Source organism: Pezoporus flaviventris, unplaced genomic scaffold (genome assembly GCF_033815535.1).
Source record: "Pezoporus flaviventris isolate CSIRO_AGI_PZ_B2104156 unplaced genomic scaffold, CSIRO_AGI_Pfla_v1 ptg000031l, whole genome shotgun sequence".
In the NCBI taxonomy this organism is placed as follows: Eukaryota; Metazoa; Chordata; class Aves; order Psittaciformes; family Psittacidae; genus Pezoporus; species Pezoporus flaviventris.
The window spans coordinates 41,217,066-41,238,473 of record NW_026892579.1 but is presented as its reverse complement, the minus strand read 5'-3'; the positions used below and the strand labels follow the sequence as shown (position 1 = coordinate 41,238,473).

Sequence of the window (21,408 nt, the reverse complement as noted above, 5' to 3'; positions counted from 1 at the left end):
TCATGTACTACTGCAAACAAGGCACAGGTGTGGTGCTGGATCAAAAATACCCAAATTCTCAACAGAGTTAAATTAGCAAATAAATGGTATTTTCACTCAAGGCTGACTGTTCCTCTCAACTTCCAATGATAAGACCACTAGATCTGGTTCTTGGCTTTGTTAGAACAGCTACATTATGAACTCCAGAAGCAAAGACAGTGATCACCTGTCCAATTTAAACAGCAGAGGCTCAGGTTTCTGAGCAGAGCCTACAGATCTGTCGAATAGCCCAAGGGCTGTCATGGCACCCATCAAATTCTGAGCTAGTCCAGAAGTCTCCTCTGTATGAACAGAGCAAGTACCTCCTTTACACATCTAACACCAAACACGAGCAGGATCATTCCAACTCAGGCATCAATATTAGCACAAGATTTCAATTCAGCTATAATCACTAAGACACAGTGTTCTGTTTTATGCAAAATACACAGAAGGTTTTGTTAAAGTTTACAGATACTCAGTGTGATTAAAATGTTCAAACAAAAGGCGAGTCTGCCTTCAAGAATTCACTTTCTGATACAAGTCAATATTTATTTTGAATTATTGATCACAATTAATCTTTTTAGGTGCCTATCACCTATATTTTAATTTTTATCTGCCTGGGCCTTCAATCTTCTTAAGCCTATTAATAAACTGGCAAGAAAATTCTGTTAATCATGTTACAAATATTATCTGAGTTAATATAAATTATATATGAGTGACAACATTTAAAAAAAATACTAAATATCCAATATATCCTTGACAGATAAAGAAAAGAGTATCTTGGGGATGGGTCTGTGTGAATAGTGAGATATTCTGGTAGTTAAAAGAATGAGGAAATAATCAAATTACACATAATTCAAATATCTATTGGAAATTTAAAAAATCTGCAGGATGTATTCTGAAGTTAGCAATGGACATATTCACAAACTATAAATGACACTAAGCATCAGATTCTTAGTAACTGATGGAATTAACCACCACCTAATCACCACTTTCCTAATTATAAAACTTAGTTGATGTTGAAATGCTAGAAACCAAGCCATCTTTGGCACCTTATGAAAACCACAGAAGGCACTTCATAGCTTTATAAAACATGCTAGTCATTATCGGAAGGAAATCCTGTCCAGTTTTTATGTCTAGATGTTGCATGAAATTCTCAACTTGCTTCTTCGACATCAATCTCTTTAATTATATGAGTCCCTGGTACTGAATATACAGTGTACAGAGTGATCCACCCTAAAAGAACAATTAATTTGGCCCATAGCATTTTCTCTCATTCTAGGATACAGGGGTTTGCCCACTTCTCATCTGAAATAGCACTCATAACCAAAACGCAGTTGTTTTCTGGTGAAGAATGGATACATCCAATCACTTCTTAAAACAAAAGAAACAAAATAAACAAACAAAAAAAAAAAAACAGAAAAAATCCCAGCAGCAGCAATCACCATATTTTACAGTGACAGTAAAAAGTTAATGTCTCACGCATTTTCAGTCATACGGCATGCTTAGTACATGGCCAAAGTACAGGCATCCCCATGCATGTGACTAAAGGTGACCAAAACTCAAAGCACCTGCCTGCATTTGTTAGGTGGCATGCCAGTCTGATTATTCCTGGAAAAAAAGTCATTAAATATAGCTATAAACAAACATATGTAAGAAGCTGAGTGTGTCACCTCAGTTAGAATGATGGCTACAAGTAGTAGAAATTACTTCAGCTGTTCCAGAGTCAAGTTCAGAGACATTGTGTCAAACTACAAAAAGTCAAACTTGTGAAATGTGATACTATCTTTCTTTGATGAAGAAAATAGTCAGAAAACCAGATTTTTGTCTGTTTTAATTAGAGGAATAGGCTAGAATTCCTTTCATGCACATAGAGACAACCCCAGTATCACTGAATGTAGAATCATAGAATGTGCTAGAATATAAGCCTCAGTGCACTCATAAGAGCAAGATACTCTCATTTCAAGTAGGTGCTATAGAAATTTTTCATATTATATTTAATATTAAAATAATAAAACAATTATTAAATTAAAAAAATGTAGTGGAGGAATCTTCATAAAAAGTGAAAAATAATATGTTTCAAAAATGCTTTGAAACTCAAGACATAAAGATAACCACCTTACGAGGACGTACTTCAGCTTTTCCATACATTTAAAGCTGAAATATACCAGGCAATTTTGCTCCTCCTCTGTAACTGCAAAGATAAAACAAAAATATTCATTCCCTGTTGCAACAGAAATCTTACTCTGTTTATAGACTCCTTAGTGTGGATGAGATTTTCAAGCAAGCTCTGTGAAGACCTTTGCCTAGAAACCCTTAGAGTCTTTCAGATGGGAGATGGCTTACTGCCAAATTTCAAAACCTTATTAAGAACATAACATTCAGCAAACCTTTTCAATAAAAGACAATAGTGTTCATATGCAGCAAGTGCTTGCTATTTTCATTACCCTAGATTCACCTTAGAGGATACGTTTTCCATCTATATAATTTCTTTTCTGGATTACAGAAAGTGGGAGCTTCAGTTTATATTGTGTCCTAAAACCTATGCCTCCAACATGATACATACATCCATGATTTTTAATCTTACTTCAGGTGTATCATTCAGGACACTACAAAAAAGAATGCTGTTTAGGACTGTGCTGTTCAGATCTGAATAAATGACTTGATCTTCCTCATACTGACATGACAAAGTAAAGAAATAAGATTTGCCTTCTTAAATTAATGGATGACTACTCACCATGTAGTCACAATGGTGTCACAATTGGCACAATTGTTTTAGTCAGGTTAAGCAGAGCACATCAAGAAAGACAGTACTATTACCAGAAAAAGATTTAAATCATTACATTTTGCAGCATAAAAAATTACATAGCGATGTTCTACACCTTTATGCCCAATTGTTATGCAGTGCTGAGGACTTTAGTAGGACCTAAGTAGGACCTCGCTGAGCCTAGGAAGTTTATATAGACAGATTAATATACAAAAATATGGCTATATGGTTTAAACAGATAAAGCTATTTTTGTCTTTCATAATTTTGTATTTTTGTACCTTTGAAGGAAGGTATTTCCTCTGGCTCATCTTTTCAGTAATATTCATGCGCCTAATGGAAGATCCAGTTACAAGATTATTACCATTAAAGGGAAGATTGTATTTGATACAGAATCGTACAGAAGGCAGCCTTGGCTTTAACTGCAGTATGCTGGAACTACTATGTACATAAATAAAAAGATACATATCATATAAGGATATAAAGGCACCCATCAGGTGACAGAATTCCAAATTCAGGATTACATATATAGGATAATAAATATTAGCAGGACATAAGTGTAAAAACAAACAAAAGAAGAAAGTAACGGCTTTCAAAACAGGGTGTTTTTTTTTAATATTACAGTGGCAATATAAAGAACACAAAAAATCCTATTTTACATGAAATCCAAACCTTGCACCACAACTGTACTACATGAGGCTCATCAGTAAGAATTCTTACAAAGCAGTCTAATTTCAGGTGCTCAAAATAAAAGTAAAACCTACATGCCTAAGTAGTGCAGAGTAAAATACTAAATTACACAAGTACAGCATTTCCAAGGAAGTTATGTTTTTATGTTTTGGCTTTCGTATATAGTCCCTCAAAAATTGTAATGAAACCACTTTTCTAGTATGTCTTAATGTTAAAAGGATCAGATTTAGGAAATGGAATTATTGCCCCCTGGTGGCAGATTAAAAATCAATGCAATCGAAGAAAACAATTTCAGATAAATAAGCAAATCTTTCATTTTAAGAATCATGTCTTGGACAATCAAAGTCTGAGGATATTAAAAAGCATGCAAAACCAGTTTAATATGCAATAAGATACTAGTAAATGGGGATAATTTACATTTTTATCTACAAGAGTAATAAAGACTGTAGGATAAATTCAATTATCAGCTTTATAAAATGTAAATAATAACACACTAAAATAAAACGTTCTGATCAACAGAATCCCACAGCCAAAACTCCTAATAGTCTGGTCAGTTACTCCAAAATCTAATTTTCATTTAAATGAATAATTAGGCTTTATAATTTTCATGTAAATATAGAAAAAAAATCCTGAATCTGCATTCATGTGAGGCTTTTCTTCACTCAGATATTCAGCAGCCAAAGACAGAGAAGCAGAGGAACAACAGAATTTGATCTTACGACTGGCTGGAACAACAACATAGTTAAAAGTTGATGCAATGTTTTCCACATGGGTTAATACAGAAACTTACGTATCCTGATCCTCAAATTGCAGGTTGTTAGCCTCCTTCCTAATATCTGACTACCCAACAATTATCAAAACCCTATTCAATGATTTCTATACTGTATGGCACACTCCTTACATCACCCAAAACTAAAGCAGCCTGTTCTAAACCATTCTGCCGTTCCAGCTGGGAAAAAAAAAAAACACCTTTATCACGGTGGTTTTAAACAAACTGCGATTACAGTGGTAACATACATTAAGAGTATAACAAAGGGAGAGAAATATTAGTTCTTTATGGGACTATGTTTATCACCACAGAATAGTTAGCAAGGATCATGCTGCCTATACAAAAATTAGCATTTTTCAGTGATGTGTTGCTTCCATGACAGGAAAACCTTCTACATTTGCAGCAGTCTAAACTCTCAATAGAATACTGACAATCAAAATTTGCATGTTGCTTTTCATTACACAACTGAAAGCTTCATGTCTCCTGAAACAGGCATCACACTTTTGAGCAGCAGTAACATATTTTTTTCCCTTTTTTTTTTCCTTATAAATTTATTAGAGCATGAGAGCAACCCACCTTTGTTCCACACACCTCTTCAAGGACAACTATTACCATCCAAGTAGTTGCCTGAAAATTGGTTACTAAGAAGAAAACTCCATTCTCTATCAAGACATTTGGTGGATCAGTGGTGACGTAAACTACCCCAAACGAATGTCTAATCTGAAGGGGTCAGAAACAGTAGTTTAAACTGAATTTTTTCAAGAGTGTTATCTGACATGTCTAGTCTGGCGTATTAGAAGACGAATGAAGTTCTTCATGGTTTTGCATTCCTCACGCTAGACTGGCAGTTTTACATGATGTCCAATGAGTTTCACATTTCTCCAGAGCACCTGCCCTGAGGACAGGGAAGTGACTGGGAATTTCACTGAAGGGGTAGGTGGGATAAGCAAAACAGTTCACAAATTCTTTAAGCAAAAGAATTCCATGGCAAACTTATCTGATGTACAACATGGTAGAGGGCAGTTAATCCCTGTTGTCCTGGGTTCAGCAGTACAGTCATTTTTCTCCTTCTTAGTAGCTGGTGCAGTGCTGTGCTTTTGACTTTCAGCCTGAGAACAGAGATGGTAACACCAATGGTTTTAGTTGTTGCTCAGTAATGTTTACTCTGACCACGGACTTTCTGAGTCTCATGCTCTGCCAGGGAGGAGGGGAAGCCAGGAGGAAGCAGAGACAGGACACCTGACCCAAACTAGCCAAAGAGGTATTCCATACCACAGCACATCATGCCCACTATATAAACTGAGGGCAGTTATCCGGAAGGGCTAGATCACTGCTGGGTCAGGCTGGGTATTGGTCAGCAGATGGTGAGCAGTTGTATTCTCTTCCCTTGTTATTTCCCTTATCATTGTTATTATTGGTGGTAGCAGTAGTGGTTTGTGTTATACCTTAGTTACTGGACTGTTCTTATCTCAACCCGTGGGAGTTACATTCTTTTGATTCTCCTCCCCATCCCTTTGGGAACTGAGGGGGAAGAAGGAGGGGGGGAGTGAGTAAGTGACTACATGGTTCTAAATTACTGACTGGACTTAAACCAAGACAGCTGTAAACAGCCATCAATCAACAGATCAGCTATCTAATGAAGAATTGTGTTTTAAAGCAAGGGTTTCGTCTGACAAGCATTAGATACCTACTAAATGAGAGAATTTAAAACTAAAAGGAGGAAAAAAAAAACCCAAGCCAAACAACCCAAACCAAAACCCAGGTGATGCACAGTACAATTGCTCTCCACCCACTGACCAATACCCACCCAGACCCCAGCAGTGATCAATCCCTCAAAAAACCCTCCCCAGTTCACATACTGGGCATGACATGCTGTGGTATGGAATACCTCATTGGCTAGTTTGAGTCAGGTATCCTGTGTCTACTTCTTCCCGGCTTCCCGTGCCCCTCCTCACCGGCAGAGAAGAAGACCGAAAAGTCCTTGATCAGGGTAAGTGCTACAGAGCTACAACTAAAATATTTGTGTCATTAGCATTATTTGGATTGACTAAATCCAAAACACAGCACTGCACCAGCTACTAAGAAGAAAATTAACTGTTACAGTTGAAACCAGGACACCTTCTTACACTACAAAGTTATGACACAATCAGATTCTTTCACAAGAAAGCAATACTGATTATTCTCACACCTATTTAGGCAGGGTGCTCTCTCCTTGCTCACTGTGTACACGGAGTGAACAAAACCCTCTCTCCTCGCAGTAAACATAGCGGTGGGAACTTCCCCGTTTCAACCCACACCAGCCCAGCGCCGTGCTCAGGCCGGCCCTCGCCGGGGCAAACCGTCTCCTCCGTCGCTCTGGGAAGGCGGCAAGAGCGGAGGAAATGCCAGTCCAGGAGATACCCGGAGAAGTCACGCTCCTCCCGGCGTCCAGGGAAGTGTCCCTTGAGGAGCCGCGCGGCCGCCCGCCGTGTGAAGGCGGCACACACCCACGTGTGCGTGCATCACCTGCCCGGGGCCGGGACGGGCGGGAAACCCGAGCGCGCCGCAAGGGCCGGCGGGAAGGGGGAGCGGCCACCGCGCCTCCTCGTGAGGGAAAGCTCGGCGGCTTCCCCTCGGCTCGCGTCGCTGCCCGGGCGGGAGGCTGTGCGCCTGCGCGTGCAACGGGGCGGGGGCTCCGCTCTCCCGCCCAACCGTGGTCTGGCGGGAGCGGGACGGGGGTGTCAGGTGGGGTGAGGCGGCCATAGCGAGCTGCGGTGAGGGTGGGGGGGTCCCGGTCGCTCTCTCCTCCCCGAGGTGGGGTGGGGATGGCGGTGGCGGTGGCGGTGCCTGCTAGCGACATGGGGCTGCAGGCTCGCTGTGAAGGCCTCTGAGCGCCTTTCGTCTGTCGCTGCTCGCCTCGGTGAGAGAGCGCTCCCGCCGCGCTAGGCCGCGGCCGATCGGCCCGCCCGGGGAAGGAGGAGGAGGGGCCGGGCGAACATGACCAGCCCTGCCAAGTGGGAGCGTCTGAGGCCGCTGCGGCCGGACACACTGCGTGTGAGTGAGGTACTTGGCGGGTGGAGAAGGGAGGTGCTGTCTGTGGATGGGGAAAGGGCGGGACGGCACGGCAACGCTTTGATCCCACCGCGGGAGCCTCTGGGGGCATGCCCGAAGTTCCTCCCACTCGCCTGCCCGGCAGGAGATCACCGTGATGGAAAGGTATGTCAGGCCTAGCCGGCGGGCCTTCCATCCCTCGTCTGCGTTGTAGCAGGCTGCCCCGAGAAGGAAGCTGGTGATAGTCATAGTGCTAAAGGGTGGTTTTCTTACCTGTGGCTTGTTCATCGAATTAAGTCGCTTGTTGTAGCTATGTCTGAGAGAAACAGACAACAAATGTGTATTCTGTTAGGCTCTGAAGATCTATGATGTTCAGGTGGTCTTATATGCAGCTTCCACTGCTACCTTTTGTAGTGTTATGGGCTAGCTAACAAAAACCGGGTCCACTTTCAATTCTGTGGAACTTCTTAAAGGTGCTTATTTTTCATTAACCTTGGGCTACTTTTGCGCTAGTTCTTACACTGGAAATGGGAAATTTCTTACTATTTCTTACTAGTACTTGATTGTTGGGCTAAATATTGCTTGGTAGTATTGTCTTAAAGCCATGAAAAAGTTTACAGGCGTTTTTACATTAGTAATAGGAAATTCATTACTGTTGGAGATGATGATTGTAAGAAACAAGGGGTGTATAGGACAGTGCCTTTATATAGGTGTTTAGATGTGTCATGATGCTTTCCTGAATCTTCTCATAAATGGAGAAGTTGAGGTTGTGGTAATCATTAGCAGCCTTGGCTTGGAATACTGGAGTTTAAGACCCAGAGTGTAGTGAGAAAGGCTAGTAACAGAGTACAGAACCTGGATTCTAGCTTATTCAGGCTTCAGATTCTAGCTCAACTACCAACAGGTAGCTGGGATTTTTAAACTTGAAAGCTGGAGGAGCCAAGGAGATGGAGGCCTGTAAGGACAGGGACATCCTGATACTGATGACAAGTAACCTTGTGGAGGGATGGGCACAGCTATGTTTGCACTCTCGGAAGGGCAGAAAGAATACAGAAAGAAGTGCAGAAGACTCTATCAAAAGTCCTGCTAAAGCTCATGTAGATAACGTCCAAAGCTTTGAATCCACATGCCTAGTAATTTTGTCACCAAAGGTAATCAGGTTGCAAAATATAGTCATGTTGGCTATTCCCAATCACATTCTCCTTCATGTGCCTGGAAATAGCATCCAAGAGAACTTGCTTTGTGATTTTTCCAAGGGCCTGAAGTGAAGCTCACCAAGCTGTGGCTGACCTCCAGATTGTCAAAGATCATGAGAGCAACCTCTCAATGACATAAGCCAGCTTTCTCAGGATGTCAGCCACAGCAGACTTTCAGTACTTGTGAGGAAGTGAACAAGAAGCTGGTGCTAGATGCTCCACAGCCATGCATAATAGGAGGCTGAAAGAAAATAGTCATGAATTGAAACAAAAAAAGCAGGAAAGGCTGCAACTTGATGTAGCCTGAATTTTTTTCACTATGAGGTTGGACAAGGCAGTGGAAAGGGATGCCCAGAGAGGTGTAGCCTCTATGCCTTGAAATTTTGAGGACCCAATTGGTTTACCCTTGATAGCAGCCTTGATAAGCTGCTCTGATCTAATGGCTGTTCCTGTTTGGAGTGGGAGGTTGAACCAGAGAGCTTGGGTCTCTTCCACTTGGAACGGGTCTGAATTTGAAAATACTCATTTTGTTAAATTGGGGCAAGGGGTAGAATTAAGTACCTGCTTAGGCTTGTCATGTCAGTGTCTTGACAAGAGTAGACTGCTGCCTGTCTTGTATCACAATACATAATTGTGATGCTGTATAACAGTGGCACATCTTCTGTATGTGAGCTGTTACATGGAGTAGCTGAAGCTCTTATTTGTAGAGTTTCTACAGGCATCTGTGTTGTGACCACTGCTTGAGCATTAGGGAGTTCAGTGGTGGTTCCTACTTTCCACGGCAGAGGAAAGTGTTCTGAGATTAAGGGCTGAAAATTCTGATAGAGATTAATGAGCATGTATCCCTTCTATCCAGTGACAGACCTTCACAGTAATACCTGTTGAATTGTCAGCACTCCTTATACCTGTAGCATCTAGAGGTGATTTGGGGATTTCTTCTGGAGAAGCTTCCTGTGTAGGTAGTGTTTTATGTCAGTTTTGTTTTTTTTCCCCAGCCACCAATGATCAACCTGAAGGTGAACAATGGTGGACAGGTTGTGAGAAGTAAGTTGCAATGTTCCATATGTGAAAATTATTCTTGAAGTATTTCATGCTTTTTGCAATGCTGAATACATGTTGTATGCAAGTGAGAAATTGATTTGTATCTAATATAGGCAGAACAGGAGGAATGTTGCACAGTAAATTAAATAGAAAAATATGAAGCAGCACATTCTCCGTAGTTTTTTCCTATGCTGAAAGTATACCTTCCCACTGCTATAAGGAAAATAATGTACAGGAAAAGTGAGTTAGAGAAAACTGGAACATCGTGCTGGCAAATGTTGTTTTCAAGTGGTATTAATAAATGTAAATACAAGCTTTAGTGAGTGTGTTGGTTTTGGGGTTGCTTTTTTCTCCTCACCAATGGAAGTCTCACACATCTCACAGTATCACACTCCATAACTGAGTTCACCATGACTGGTGAACCTGTCACTTCATGTTAAAGAGTGCAGTCTCGCAGCCATAGAATGCATGGTATGCTGCGAGTAAAAGGGCATGTCTCCTTCATCCTTAACAGCGGGATTTGACAGTCTTTCATTGGCTCTAGCGTCAGATGAGTGCATGTGTACCACATTTGTTTGTGCCCCAAAAATATGTGCTTTTTTATGCTTTATGCATACATAAAAATGTAAAGTGAAACAACCTGTTCACCAATAACATTTCTGCAAATAGGCTGGTAATGGATACACTGGGATCCCTCTTAAATCTGTGGCGGCCTGGTATCTGTAATCTTTGTTGCATTAGTAAATTTAACAGTGGTATGACCAGTTCTTTTGCCCTTAGACCAGATAGTACAACCAGAGTTTGTCTGTATTTTAAGTTCTCATACTCCAGAACAGATTGGTCACAGCCAGGCTGAAACAGTTTCTGAAACCAAGCGAACTCCTGAAGCATGCCTGTATATCATTTGGAAGATCTACTGGTTAATCTAGGCTAAAAAGGCAAGAAAAAATATTTTAAGAGTGATGGAGCAGATGATAGAGCTGCAGTTCTCTGGCAGTGTCCTGACACTATCTGTAGTTAACCAAAGGTTTCATTGGTATTCATTCAGTATTCTGAGCTCATGGCCTACAGAACATACAGTTACACAGCTATTAATACCTATACCAGCGGTTTGAAGTCATGGATGTTGGAAGCATGAAGACGCATGCTTCTTATTTAGACAGGATCATTGCACACCAGTGAAAGTACATGTTGCTAATAGGCTTTATATGATGCCTTTACAATGTCAGTGTTAATAATTGCAGTGCTTTCAGACTCTTATCTTCATTGTTACTTCATCATTATTTTTTTTTTTTAAGGAGTGCTGCATGCTTGTATAGTAGTTCACTGTAAGTATTCTATCAAAACTTTACAGGAACTGTGAAAGTCAGAAAGCCTCGATTTGATGCATCCTTGGTTTATTTGACCCGAAAATTCATGGATCTTGTCAAAACAGCTCCAGACGGTGTTCTTGATTTAAATGAAGTAGCAACAACACTTGGAGTACGAAAACGAAGAGTGTATGACATCACCAATGTGTTGGATGGAATCCACTTAATTCAGAAAAGATCTAAGAATCTTATCCAGTGGGTGTGAGTTGGCTTTGAAACTTCTGATTTCTGAAAGAATGAAACCCAACAACATTGAGTAATGTTTATATCTTTGATAGTATTTTTAAGCATACTGAATTACCTTTAATATATAACAATATTTTAAGTTCTGCTGTATCCTTAAGCTTAATTACTGTGCTAACAATTATCAAGTGCAAAAGCACACTGAAGCATATTTCAGCAAAGTATCCCAGAGTTCCTGGTTGTTTCTGTTAGTATACTTTGTATTCAATAAACAGGCTCATATTTATATAAACATATTAGACAACTTCATGTTTTTCTAGAGGTTCTAGTCTTGACCAAGTTGTTGGAAAAGCACCAGAGCAGCAAACACTTAAAGATGAACTTTCTGACTTGTCAGCCATGGAAGAAGCTCTGGATGATTTAATCAAGGATTGTGCTCATCAGTTATTTGAACTAACAGATGACAAAGAAAATGCAAAATATCCTTTTATCTCTTGCATTACTTTAACGTGGTTTCTGTTGCAAGTACTTGGGTATCTAGTAATAACTGTAGGCTGGTACCACAGGTGTGCAGTAATACTTGATAATGAGTTTTTACGCTAGGAAACCTTGTGGTTATGTTGTATTAGTGCATACTAGTCAGGTGCCCTGCTTTACAGTATCATACGTAATCTAGCCTGTTCTCAGGGAGCCCGTACTTGTGTGACCTTTCCACTGCAGAAGAATGGAAGTGGGGCGGTAGTCTTAGTACCCTGACCATCAACTTGTTCTCTCCATTATAGAATAAAGCTGACTATGTGTCAGGTCTTGACTTACCAGTGAGATTGAGTTGCTTAGTGAGATGAGAAAGAGGACCCAAAACAGAGTCCCAGTGGCCAGTTCCCAAGAAGATACAATGGTACGTTGGTTGTGTCCTAATACTGTTCTGTCTCTTGAGAGTGGTTCCAGTGCAGTCTTGTCTTTCAGATGGGCTTTGATAATTGAAAAGGCATTTCTTTTAATATGATATAAACACTGGATTTTTGGCTTGGCTTACAATAAGATGCTCTTTGGCTACCTTATGTAGCAGAATGTTAAGGCCCGTGCTCAAATGAAACGTGCCCATTTTCTTTATGATACCAGGAAAACTTTTCATTACCCCTTACCTATCTTGGTTAAGACAAGAATCCTGTAGTTTTCTAGGGAATTGTTTATGTGCATAGTTATTACAAAACAAAGTAGTTTCTCAAGGACAGTATTCCCTCTGCTTTGTGTACTTAATGACCATATCTGTGAAAACTGCTTATCAAATATGTGTGGTTTCTTAATATTGAATATTTTCATTTTTTTTTAAAGCTCTTTTCTTCCTATAAATAAAGAAAAAAGATCTTCCACTTGTTAGCTAATAGTTTTAGAAAGCCGGTATTAAAGTAACCTCAGCTGAACTATTTACCACTTTTCTTAAGATATGTTGAAGCAGAATATCAACTTAATATCATACTCTTTGCTTCTGCCCACTAGCAAATTACTGTACAGGATCCTTGACCAATGTATACACTAGCTTATGTGACATACCAGGATATCCGTAGCATTCAGACATTTCAAGAACAGATTGTGATTGCAATCAAAGCTCCAGAGGAAACCAAGTTGGAAATACCAATTCCTAAAGAAGTAAGTTTTGCACATTTCTCTCTTAAGGGAACAGAATTTCTCAAATGTGATTTTTGCAGCAGCATTCAGTAATTGTTTTCTGGTTTCTTTGTCACATACAGCAAATATTGGTACTTCATTGTTCTTGTTTCACTAAATAATGCTGTAGGGCTGGTAGTCCAAGAAACTAATTTGCAGTATTTTTCTGCTCACCTAAATTGTTAAACAACATGTCTGAGCTTTAGTTATATGTTTTTTCTAGAGAGAATGGACCAGCTGTAGTAAAAGTTACTTATTTCCACTACCAGTTTGCTTGATAATTACTAGGATAATGAAACTTCTGAAGAGCTGGTAAATGTTTGTATGCTAACATTTACAAATACTGTAAATCTCACTAAGCAAAACAGTAAGCCTGACTTGATAATGATCTTAACAGCGTAGAAATGCTTAATGAGTAGATGGCTATTGTTAGTATAATAATAAAGTATGAAATGCACAGTATGGTTACCAAAAGAAAATCTTTTGGTACTCTAATAGATCATGTCAAGATAGATTTTTCTTGGAGTTTGAGGGCCACTCACCATCCTCACCTCATGGTACCACCCACATCCTCCCACTTGGGTCATGCAGGGGAGCCTTAGCTTTGACCTCTGCACCCAGTCACACTGCAGCTGCATCAGGGATAATGTACTGGGAACACACTGTTTAAAGGAGTGCTGTGAAAGAGAGGAAATACTGTAAGTAAGCTTAAAAAAAAAGCAGCTTTAATTCTGGTTTCCTTGTGTGCATGCATCTTCTATACTGTTCTTAACTGTGTAGTCATCAAATTTGCCTTGCTGTGTGCACAGAAAGGGAGGTAATATTGTAGGAAAAGGAGATACGAATCAATAGAACCAGAAGATGTAGATCCACTGCATAGATCTCCAGGGGTTTCACTGTAAAAGGAGCTGGTTGTCATCCTATGAAGATGGAAAATGACAAGATTTCAGAGGCTTCCTGAAGCAAAAGAAGGCAGCATTTAAAAAGCTGTATTTTAGAGAGAAGAGAATCTTCTCTCTGGTCCATTAAATTTGATTAGCTGTGTGCCTTGCAATGTGACATCTACTGAAGAACAGTAAAAGTAATCCAGTTCTGTTGCTTTGCCATATTATGAAAGGCGCTGTGTGCTCATTTGTTTTCTGACCCTTGGCACTGACTTGTCAAGTATTTTGTCAAATTGTGTTACTCTTCTTAAGCATGTTGTAAATCTTGGTCATATATCTAAAGGTCTGTAAAAAGACTAAATAGATTCATTAAGTGCATGTTCATCCAAAGTGAAACCTTTTTAACTTGATGGTGCTTAATAATCTGCCTGCAAATCTATGTAATAGTCATAATTTATGTAGCACTTGTAATGAAATTTTAAGTGGTAATGGCATTCTTTATTCTTCATCCACTGGCTTTGATATATATGCAGAAATAGATAACTGATGCATATAGACTAAAGAACAAATTTTACACAAGTTGCTGTTTTGTAGGACTGCATAGCGGTACATGTGAAGAGCACGAAAGGACCTATTGATGTGTATCTGTGTGAGGTGGAACCAGAGAAGCCAGGTGCCAAAACTTTTGAAGATACAGATACAGTCACTTCTGAAACTGAGCCCGCAGGTCCTCCTGATGAAGGTAGTGTCCTTGAGTTACACTTTTATCCCCATTTAATATTTTCTTTAAAGATGGTCATACCGTTCTGATAAAGTTGAAGACTGTACTGCACAAGTGTAATTTTCTGAGCATAGTTTATGACCAAGATGTGTAGGAGTAAGTGAGATGCCTAAAAGAGGACTCTGTACTGTTGGGTCGGCTCACAGCAGCAGGAGGTTAGAGCACAGGGCATGTGCACACGCAGCAACGCACTCTTCTACTGTGACCCTTTTCTTCCTTTGCTTGTTACTGGTTTCCTGCCTGAGCTGTGCTCTCCAGATGGAACAGTGTGTGTCAGTTCTCGGCTGCCTCACTGCAGAGTCCAGCAGCTCGCTGATTGCCATAAGAACTAAGATGCTGTTTCAAACAAGAGAGTGTGCTGCTCTTGCTCATTGCTGCCCTGTCTAAGGGAGGGCCAACAGATGGGAGGTGGTATTTTGATCTCCCAAACCAAGATTGGCTGGAATATTGCCTCTCAGGAGCCCCAGTGCTGCAGGATGTTGTGATTTAAAAATAAACATGGCAGGAATTGCAGTAGCTCAGAACACAAAAGATAAATTATTTTTAGCAGTGCTGCTTTATAGTTGAGGGGAAGACCTCACTTTTTAGTCTTAAGCTTTTTTTTTTTTTTTTGGTGGTCTTTTTTTTACTTTATTTTGCTTGAAAAATGGCTCGCTTTTATTTCCTACAGCAACACTAATCATACTCCTTTTTTTTTTTTACTTTCCTTTCAAAGTGAGATCTCTGGGGGAAGAAGAAAAACCACCTGAGCTGACAGATTAGTTACAACTCAAAAACCTAATAGGAAATGTAAATATCTGTATTATAGAGCTGCTCCAAAGCTTCTTGGATCTGCAAACTTACTGACCTGAAATGTTCAAAAGTGAAGTGCTTTCACAGGATTGCTCATCTTCCCAAGTCAAAGGAGGCCAGTTCCTAGAGTTGCTTTTAGGAGCTTTGTTTTCATAATTGCATGTAATCTACACACCTTTGGGAAAATGGTATTTTTAGCTTATGAAATAATTGAAGGAAAATATAGGCAATTAATTACTTCTAAAAATGACAATATTTGGAAGGATCCACAATCCTTGTGAGAATGTATATAATAAAAGCACTTTTCAGTTCTGAGGTTGCACTGCTACTAAGCAGGATTGTTGGATGTGAGAGTAATAAAGAACTGATGTATCAGAAGCCTTCACTATAAGGAACGCGATGTAGACGCTGTTTGCATTGTTTGCATCCAGCTCTCCATGCAGGAGTGGTATGAACTATATGACCTGTGGTATGAACACTGAAGTTAAGTAACAGCTTTTTGTATATATCTGTACCATGTCTGTGTAGTTACTGATGTAGATTTGTTGAGATAGTTTGCATTTCTGCCTTTGTACAGCAAAGAAATAAAATAAGCTTATAAAAATATTACATAGTGTAATCAGTCTACTGAGATGTGTTGGGTTGTCTTTGACAGAACTCACTGGATAACTACTAACTCAAATCGATGTGGAACTTTGAGGTCTGTTAGACGTGGTGCTGGCAGCTAGCAGTTAGATCTGATTCTTTTGATGCCACAATACTGTAGCAATTATCAGAAGAAACATGATGATCGACAACTACTTAAATTGGTCTCTTCCAGTTTCTAGAGTTTACATACAGCATAACTTTAGCCTACTACCATTATCTTTGTGTCTTCAGCTGGCAAAAATCTGTACAGTACTTGAGAACCACATCTGTATTCATCCATCTTTAGTATCTGTAAAATGAAGCTTCATCATTTTGGTACCATTATTTTAAAATGATATAACTGTTGCCATACAAATGTTGTATGGAAAAGTGAACTTCATTGTTCTCTGTGTGGGGAGGAGTGGGTGGTGGTTTTTGAATTGGAACTTCAAGTCCTTGTTTTCCCAGACACACAGTATTAACAACTATTCATCTACTCACAGGTGGAAGCAACAAAATTAATAAAGCCCTGAGGGTTTTAACCAGCAATTCTACGACTATTTTAGACAGATGCTGTGAAATTAAATGCCCAGTGTGCTACTGTACAAATAAGGTAGGGCAGTTGGCACTGAAGAGCTTAAATATGCCTAAATACAGATTGATTGTTTACCTGGTTTTCTACAAGGTTCATGAGTTCCCCAGAATGCTTAGCATTACACTGTGTGAACTGGGAAATGCACCGAGTGTGAGCTTGTGTCAGGAAGTAATCTTGACTTTGTGTATGTGTGCTGCTGCTCGCTGCAGAATACAGGACTTCAGCATAGAGTGCTATTTTTCTGCATCTCTATAAAACGCAAACTATAGGCTGAGCTGTTACAATAATAAAAGCAAAGTGGAAGCATGTTTCATATGCAGATCACAATAGAAATGGGGAAGGTGTTCCTCAAGTGGAGCTGCAGCAGGGGTTAAATGACATCTTTCTGCAGGAGAAGGTTGTGCTGCTCTTTTAAAGCTGGCTTCTGGCTAGGTGGCAAAGGAGCTGTTTGATTTTTTGCACTGCTGTTCTGTATTGGTTGGGAGAGAGGTCAGTGCCTAAGGGAAGCCTGGATCCCGCTACTGTGGTTCAACAACTGGGGCTAATATTTTCTGTGAAACATGTAAAAATTCCCAGCACCAAAAACTAATCCCAAATACTGTGCCTAGGGGCAATATTTTGTTCACACTTTTTACTTAAGTTACACAATTAGCCCAGTGAAATTGAATAAGCTGCAATATGGCAGTTATAACTATTTTCTTAAATACATTTATTGTCTTAATAGTGCACCTTTAGCAGAACAAATGGACTTTTGAAGGCTAAACCACTTTGTTGTTACTACTTGGATACAGTATTATGTATTTGCAGTACTGGAAAACAAGGTACTATATGAGGTCAATACACTAGCTGAGAGAACTGGACTTGAGGAAAGGTTCCTGAGTTATGCTGAACTTAAATAAAAGTTATGAGCTCACTTCAAAGATAAATGTGATAGGGCCTTACTCTGAATCTGTATTATAATCCTTAATTTTTTTTCCTGAAAGGTTCTGAAAGATTATTTTTGATGAGTTCATATCTGTCCATTTTCAACATATTTGTATGTGTAAGCACTTCACTCAGCTGTTGGAGGACTCTGCCTGTAATAAATGAAAAAGCTCTAATAACGTTTTTGTCTTCCCTTCAATACGAATGGCTGAGCATCTGAATGCCTTAATCAGCAGCAGCAACAGCCAGGATCTGTCATTATAAAATGGTCAGGGTTTGCTGACTCTTTATCTGGAACAAACACCACAAGTTGCCAGTTCAGGCGGTGTTTGGTATGGGAAATGACTTGTCAGGGGTTTCAGATGTGAACTGCAGTTTTTAAATAACGTGATTTGTAAAGAAGAAGGGAGATTGCTTTAAATTATTGTCTTTTAGAAAGCACTTGTAAGACAGCAAATTCCTTCCTTTGAATAATCTTTTTGCTGAGTGTGAAGAGCCTCATTTAGAAGCTTAAATTACACTGACCTCAGAAGTCACTTTAGCTCTTGCTGTTTTCCAAGGTGAAGTTAGCCTGCTTGCTGGTGAGTTGGCTGAGCCTGCAGAGCTGGACTGGCCTGCAAACCACATGCGCTCCCCAGCCTGGCTTGATGGGCCAGCTTCAGCACTGCACTGGGACTCCGCTGACTGCTGAAGTGAACCTGTTGCTTTTGGTTCTGCTTCTGATCCACCAGCAGTCATTTGAGAGAAGCATGTTGAGGCTAGAACCACATAAATTATAGTTGATTGTGTACTGTTTATATAAATCTACATGAGGTTTTTCACATAGGTGTTTATTGAAGGACTGGGATACTCATTTGTAAAAAGTCCAGGTATATGTTCAGAAGGAAATCTTAGTGATGTTTGAAGAGAAGCTTGGATCTTTCCACGCATCCTGTCCATGGTTCTTTCCCTTCCTTCATCCCAAGCTGCCTAAGAGTCCACGGCTGTGCTGTCCAGACACCCCTCATCTATATGGAGGCATATGGTGGCTTCTCATAATGTGATCCCTGGATGAGGTTTATAATTGCCCTTGGATTAAGTGATGGGGCTGGAGGAGATGATCCTAGAAGTTGTAACAGCGCATTCAGAAGACACAAGCTCAGGATGTCATTAGTCTTTAATTGACTTTTATTAGATCTCTAATATTGCACAGCATCCTTCTTCAGAAGGCAAACTTGGCACTTCAGATAAAAACCTCAGGAATCTGAAAATCTGTGAGAAGCTATTCAAATTCCTGGAATAGTTTTGCTTACAGTCTTTTGTAGATTCTAGTACAAATCGTGCACTGAAGTGCTTTTAGATAACGCAGTATTCTTTTCCAAACAGATGCAATTTTGGTGTTGCAGCTGCCTTCTTTTTGCAAAGAAAGTCTGTCTTCAGGTGTTCTCAGGTACTAGGTTGTACTCTGCCTATGCTCTTGTTCAGAAGTGTCCAAAAATACACTGTGTAGAATGACGAATGAATGAACTCCCATTTTCCTGGTGAGATTCATGAATATTCAGACTGTTTCCGCCTGACCATACAGTGGCTATGAAAGTACTCTGATGGACACCCCACTGTTAGCTGGGCACTCAAGGATTAAACCAAGCTTTCCAGAGTTAGTTGTGATCTTGTCATGATTCCTAAAACACCTGGGAACGCAGGACAATATCTGTGTGCTGCCCCCATCCCTTACACTAAAGCAGGTTGCACAGAATTTGTAGTCAGAAGCAGAGAACTGTGATTTACTTGATAATGCTAATCTCCACAAATCACTTTTTACCAAGCAGCATTCTCACCACCAATGCTGGCAACGCTTTAGTTTTGTGTAAGAAACAAATTCCTTGGGGCAAAAATCCCCCTAGTGTTAGAGACAGATTCAACTTTAACTGCCCAGCAAGGTGTAGAAGGCCTTCAAACTGGTGAAAAGCTATCAGAGTGATGATTTCTACCCTTATTTGGCTGAAGAGAAAAAAAACACCTTCAAAATGATGCAGAATGACCACATCCTGGGAGAGTATTTATGAGGGAAATACAGGGATTTGCTTCAAGAACTGTAGGATCAATTAGGGATTAGAGGTTTGAAAATAACAAAATACTATGAAAACACAAAGCGCTGCCTTTTTTTCTGAGATTAAACAAGATCAGTAGGTTTGATTTGTTTGGAAAGTACCAAAAAAATTGATAGCCCTGACCCACTGCATAGCACAAAAGGCAAATATTAATTACTGTGTATTTATTTATTAATTATGTGCTTCTCTCAGTTTGAAAGCCTCTAGACTGTATTAAACATGTACTGCGGATTGAAGCTCAGGAATCTGAAGTTCTTTTCAAACAGGATTTGAATTTCTGACATTAGATAATTACTCAATAGAGTCATTAAAAATATTATTTTCCAAATTAAAATATCTTTTATTTGCAATCTGTAAAATACTGTTCCTTTATACATGGAGAAAATATAGACTGTTATAATCTGGAGAGGAGGGGTTGGAAGGCTTTCCAGATATTGTCTGCGTGTGATATATGTGTCTCTGAGGATCTGTTGCCTAGAAATGAAAACAAGACAACAATAATTGTTTACGTAGATGTTGCCTGAAAACTTCTCAGGCATTTATGCTCCCTCGGCTGGTTTTATGCCCATTTTTTAAATTGACAAGTGGGAGCTATTTTGGAGGGGGGGAAGAGGGAAGTCTGCAAAACAGTGTTTGTGATTTGGAGAGAAAATCATACAGTTCTAAAGGGAAAAATGAAAAACCCTCCCAATGCTACTTAAAAAGTTTTTTATTACCTTTGAAATCAAAACCCCATTTGGATGGTGTCCAATTAATTGCTTCTGATCAGCTTAACAAAACTGAGGTTCAGCTAGGAATAGTCATTCAGCCATGTGCTTTACTGACAGCTTTGAAAATGACTCAAGTAAGCTGAATAGATTGTACTTGGAGCTGAATTGTTACACTTCCATATTTTGTGTAGGTAATACACAGTTTAAAGATAATAATGGGTTTGTAATACTGGTAGTTCAGTCAAATTATGAGATACAGAACCATGGTTATCACTAGGGTGAGATTTGGGGTGTCTGTTTCTGTATAGAGAGAATCTCAGTGTGGGCTGTCTTCTGAGGACAGTTGTACTCACATATAAGCCATATATCCTTTCAACACCACATCACAATGCTCTCAGGCAGCTTGCTGCCTCTGGACAGATCACTCCTCTGTGCTGTGCCTATTTCCAAAAAGGGGATGACTTTCTTGATCTTCTGTGCCAACTCCTCTCGGTTCTCCTCTGCAATGGCTCCTAAGAGTGTACCAGCTTCCCCAGAAAGGTTGCCCAGCACTAACATGGGCAGTGCCTGAACTTTGCTGTGCTCTGTGGAGCAATCACAGCAGGTACCAGGCCCTCCCAGCTGCTCTAGAAGAGCATTCTCTCTGACGACAGCACCCCAAAACTCCCTGCTGGCTTGGAAGACACTGCCCCAGTGCTTATTGATGCTTTCAGTCTTTAGTGCATGGCCTTTAACAAATTAAATGGCAAGATTAAATTAGCATCTTATTGACAATTTCAAGTGAGAAATTGCCAAAGTGTGCAGATGCACAAATAAATGTTCCTTATGTTTATTTTACATATATTGGATTTTTTTCCCTTTGGTATCCGTCAGTCTTGTATTAAGAGACAGGAAAATCTGATTAACTTTTAGTATAACCTGCATTTTTTTTTTCAATTATGACAAAGTTGTTCCCTCTCTAGGTTAAGTAATACGACACTGAAAAAAAAAAGCTTAGAAATAGGATTAACCCTTTCCTCACCCCCTTTTCATCTCCCAGTATTACAGTATTACAGTTGCCAGAGAGGAACTGAAATGGGTCCATCCTTCCAGCATCGCAGCTTGTGTTAAATAAACACTCTAAACAGCATGAACTGGTGCAGAGTTTCAAAGGCAACTTTGAGGAAGGGGAAAAAAGGGAGAAATTATCTGCTATTTATTATCTGTTTATGTCAGACATGTCCCAAGCCCCACACACTGACTGAAGCTCATAGTGTGCAAAGACACAATTATATG

General features: G+C 39.9%; 1 protein-coding gene and 1 long non-coding RNA gene across 2 annotated transcripts; both read left to right on the top strand.

The window, feature by feature from the left end:
* Positions 1–7,054: 7,054 nt before the first annotated feature.
* Positions 7,055–15,585, top strand: E2F6 (E2F transcription factor 6). Its single transcript, XM_061460827.1, has 7 exons — positions 7,055–7,284; positions 9,464–9,512; positions 10,864–11,080; positions 11,383–11,542; positions 12,599–12,712; positions 14,209–14,356; positions 15,111–15,585. The coding sequence occupies exons 1-7, from the start codon at positions 7,219–7,221 to the stop codon at positions 15,155–15,157; spliced, it is 801 nt and encodes a 266-aa protein (XP_061316811.1). The 5' UTR covers positions 7,055–7,218; the 3' UTR covers positions 15,158–15,585.
* A 67-nt stretch (positions 15,586–15,652) lies between these two features.
* Positions 15,653–17,512, top strand: LOC133272998 (uncharacterized). Its single transcript, XR_009744631.1, has 2 exons — positions 15,653–16,427; positions 17,134–17,512. It is a non-coding gene; the product is annotated as an uncharacterized LOC133272998 (long non-coding RNA).
* Positions 17,513–21,408: the final 3,896 nt, after the last annotated feature.

Bases quoted from the DNA above. Each gene is read 5' to 3' on its own strand.
- E2F6 (XM_061460827.1), top strand. From the start codon at position 7,219: ATGACCAGCCCTGCCAAGTGGGAGCGTCTGAGGCCGCTGCGGCCGGAC. The intron at 9,513-10,863 runs GTAAGTTGCAAT...AAAACTTTACAG, and splicing joins TGGTGGACAGGTTGTGAGAA to GAACTGTGAAAGTCAGAAAG. The intron at 14,357-15,110 runs GTAGTGTCCTTG...TTCCTTTCAAAG, and splicing joins CGCAGGTCCTCCTGATGAAG to TGAGATCTCTGGGGGAAGAA.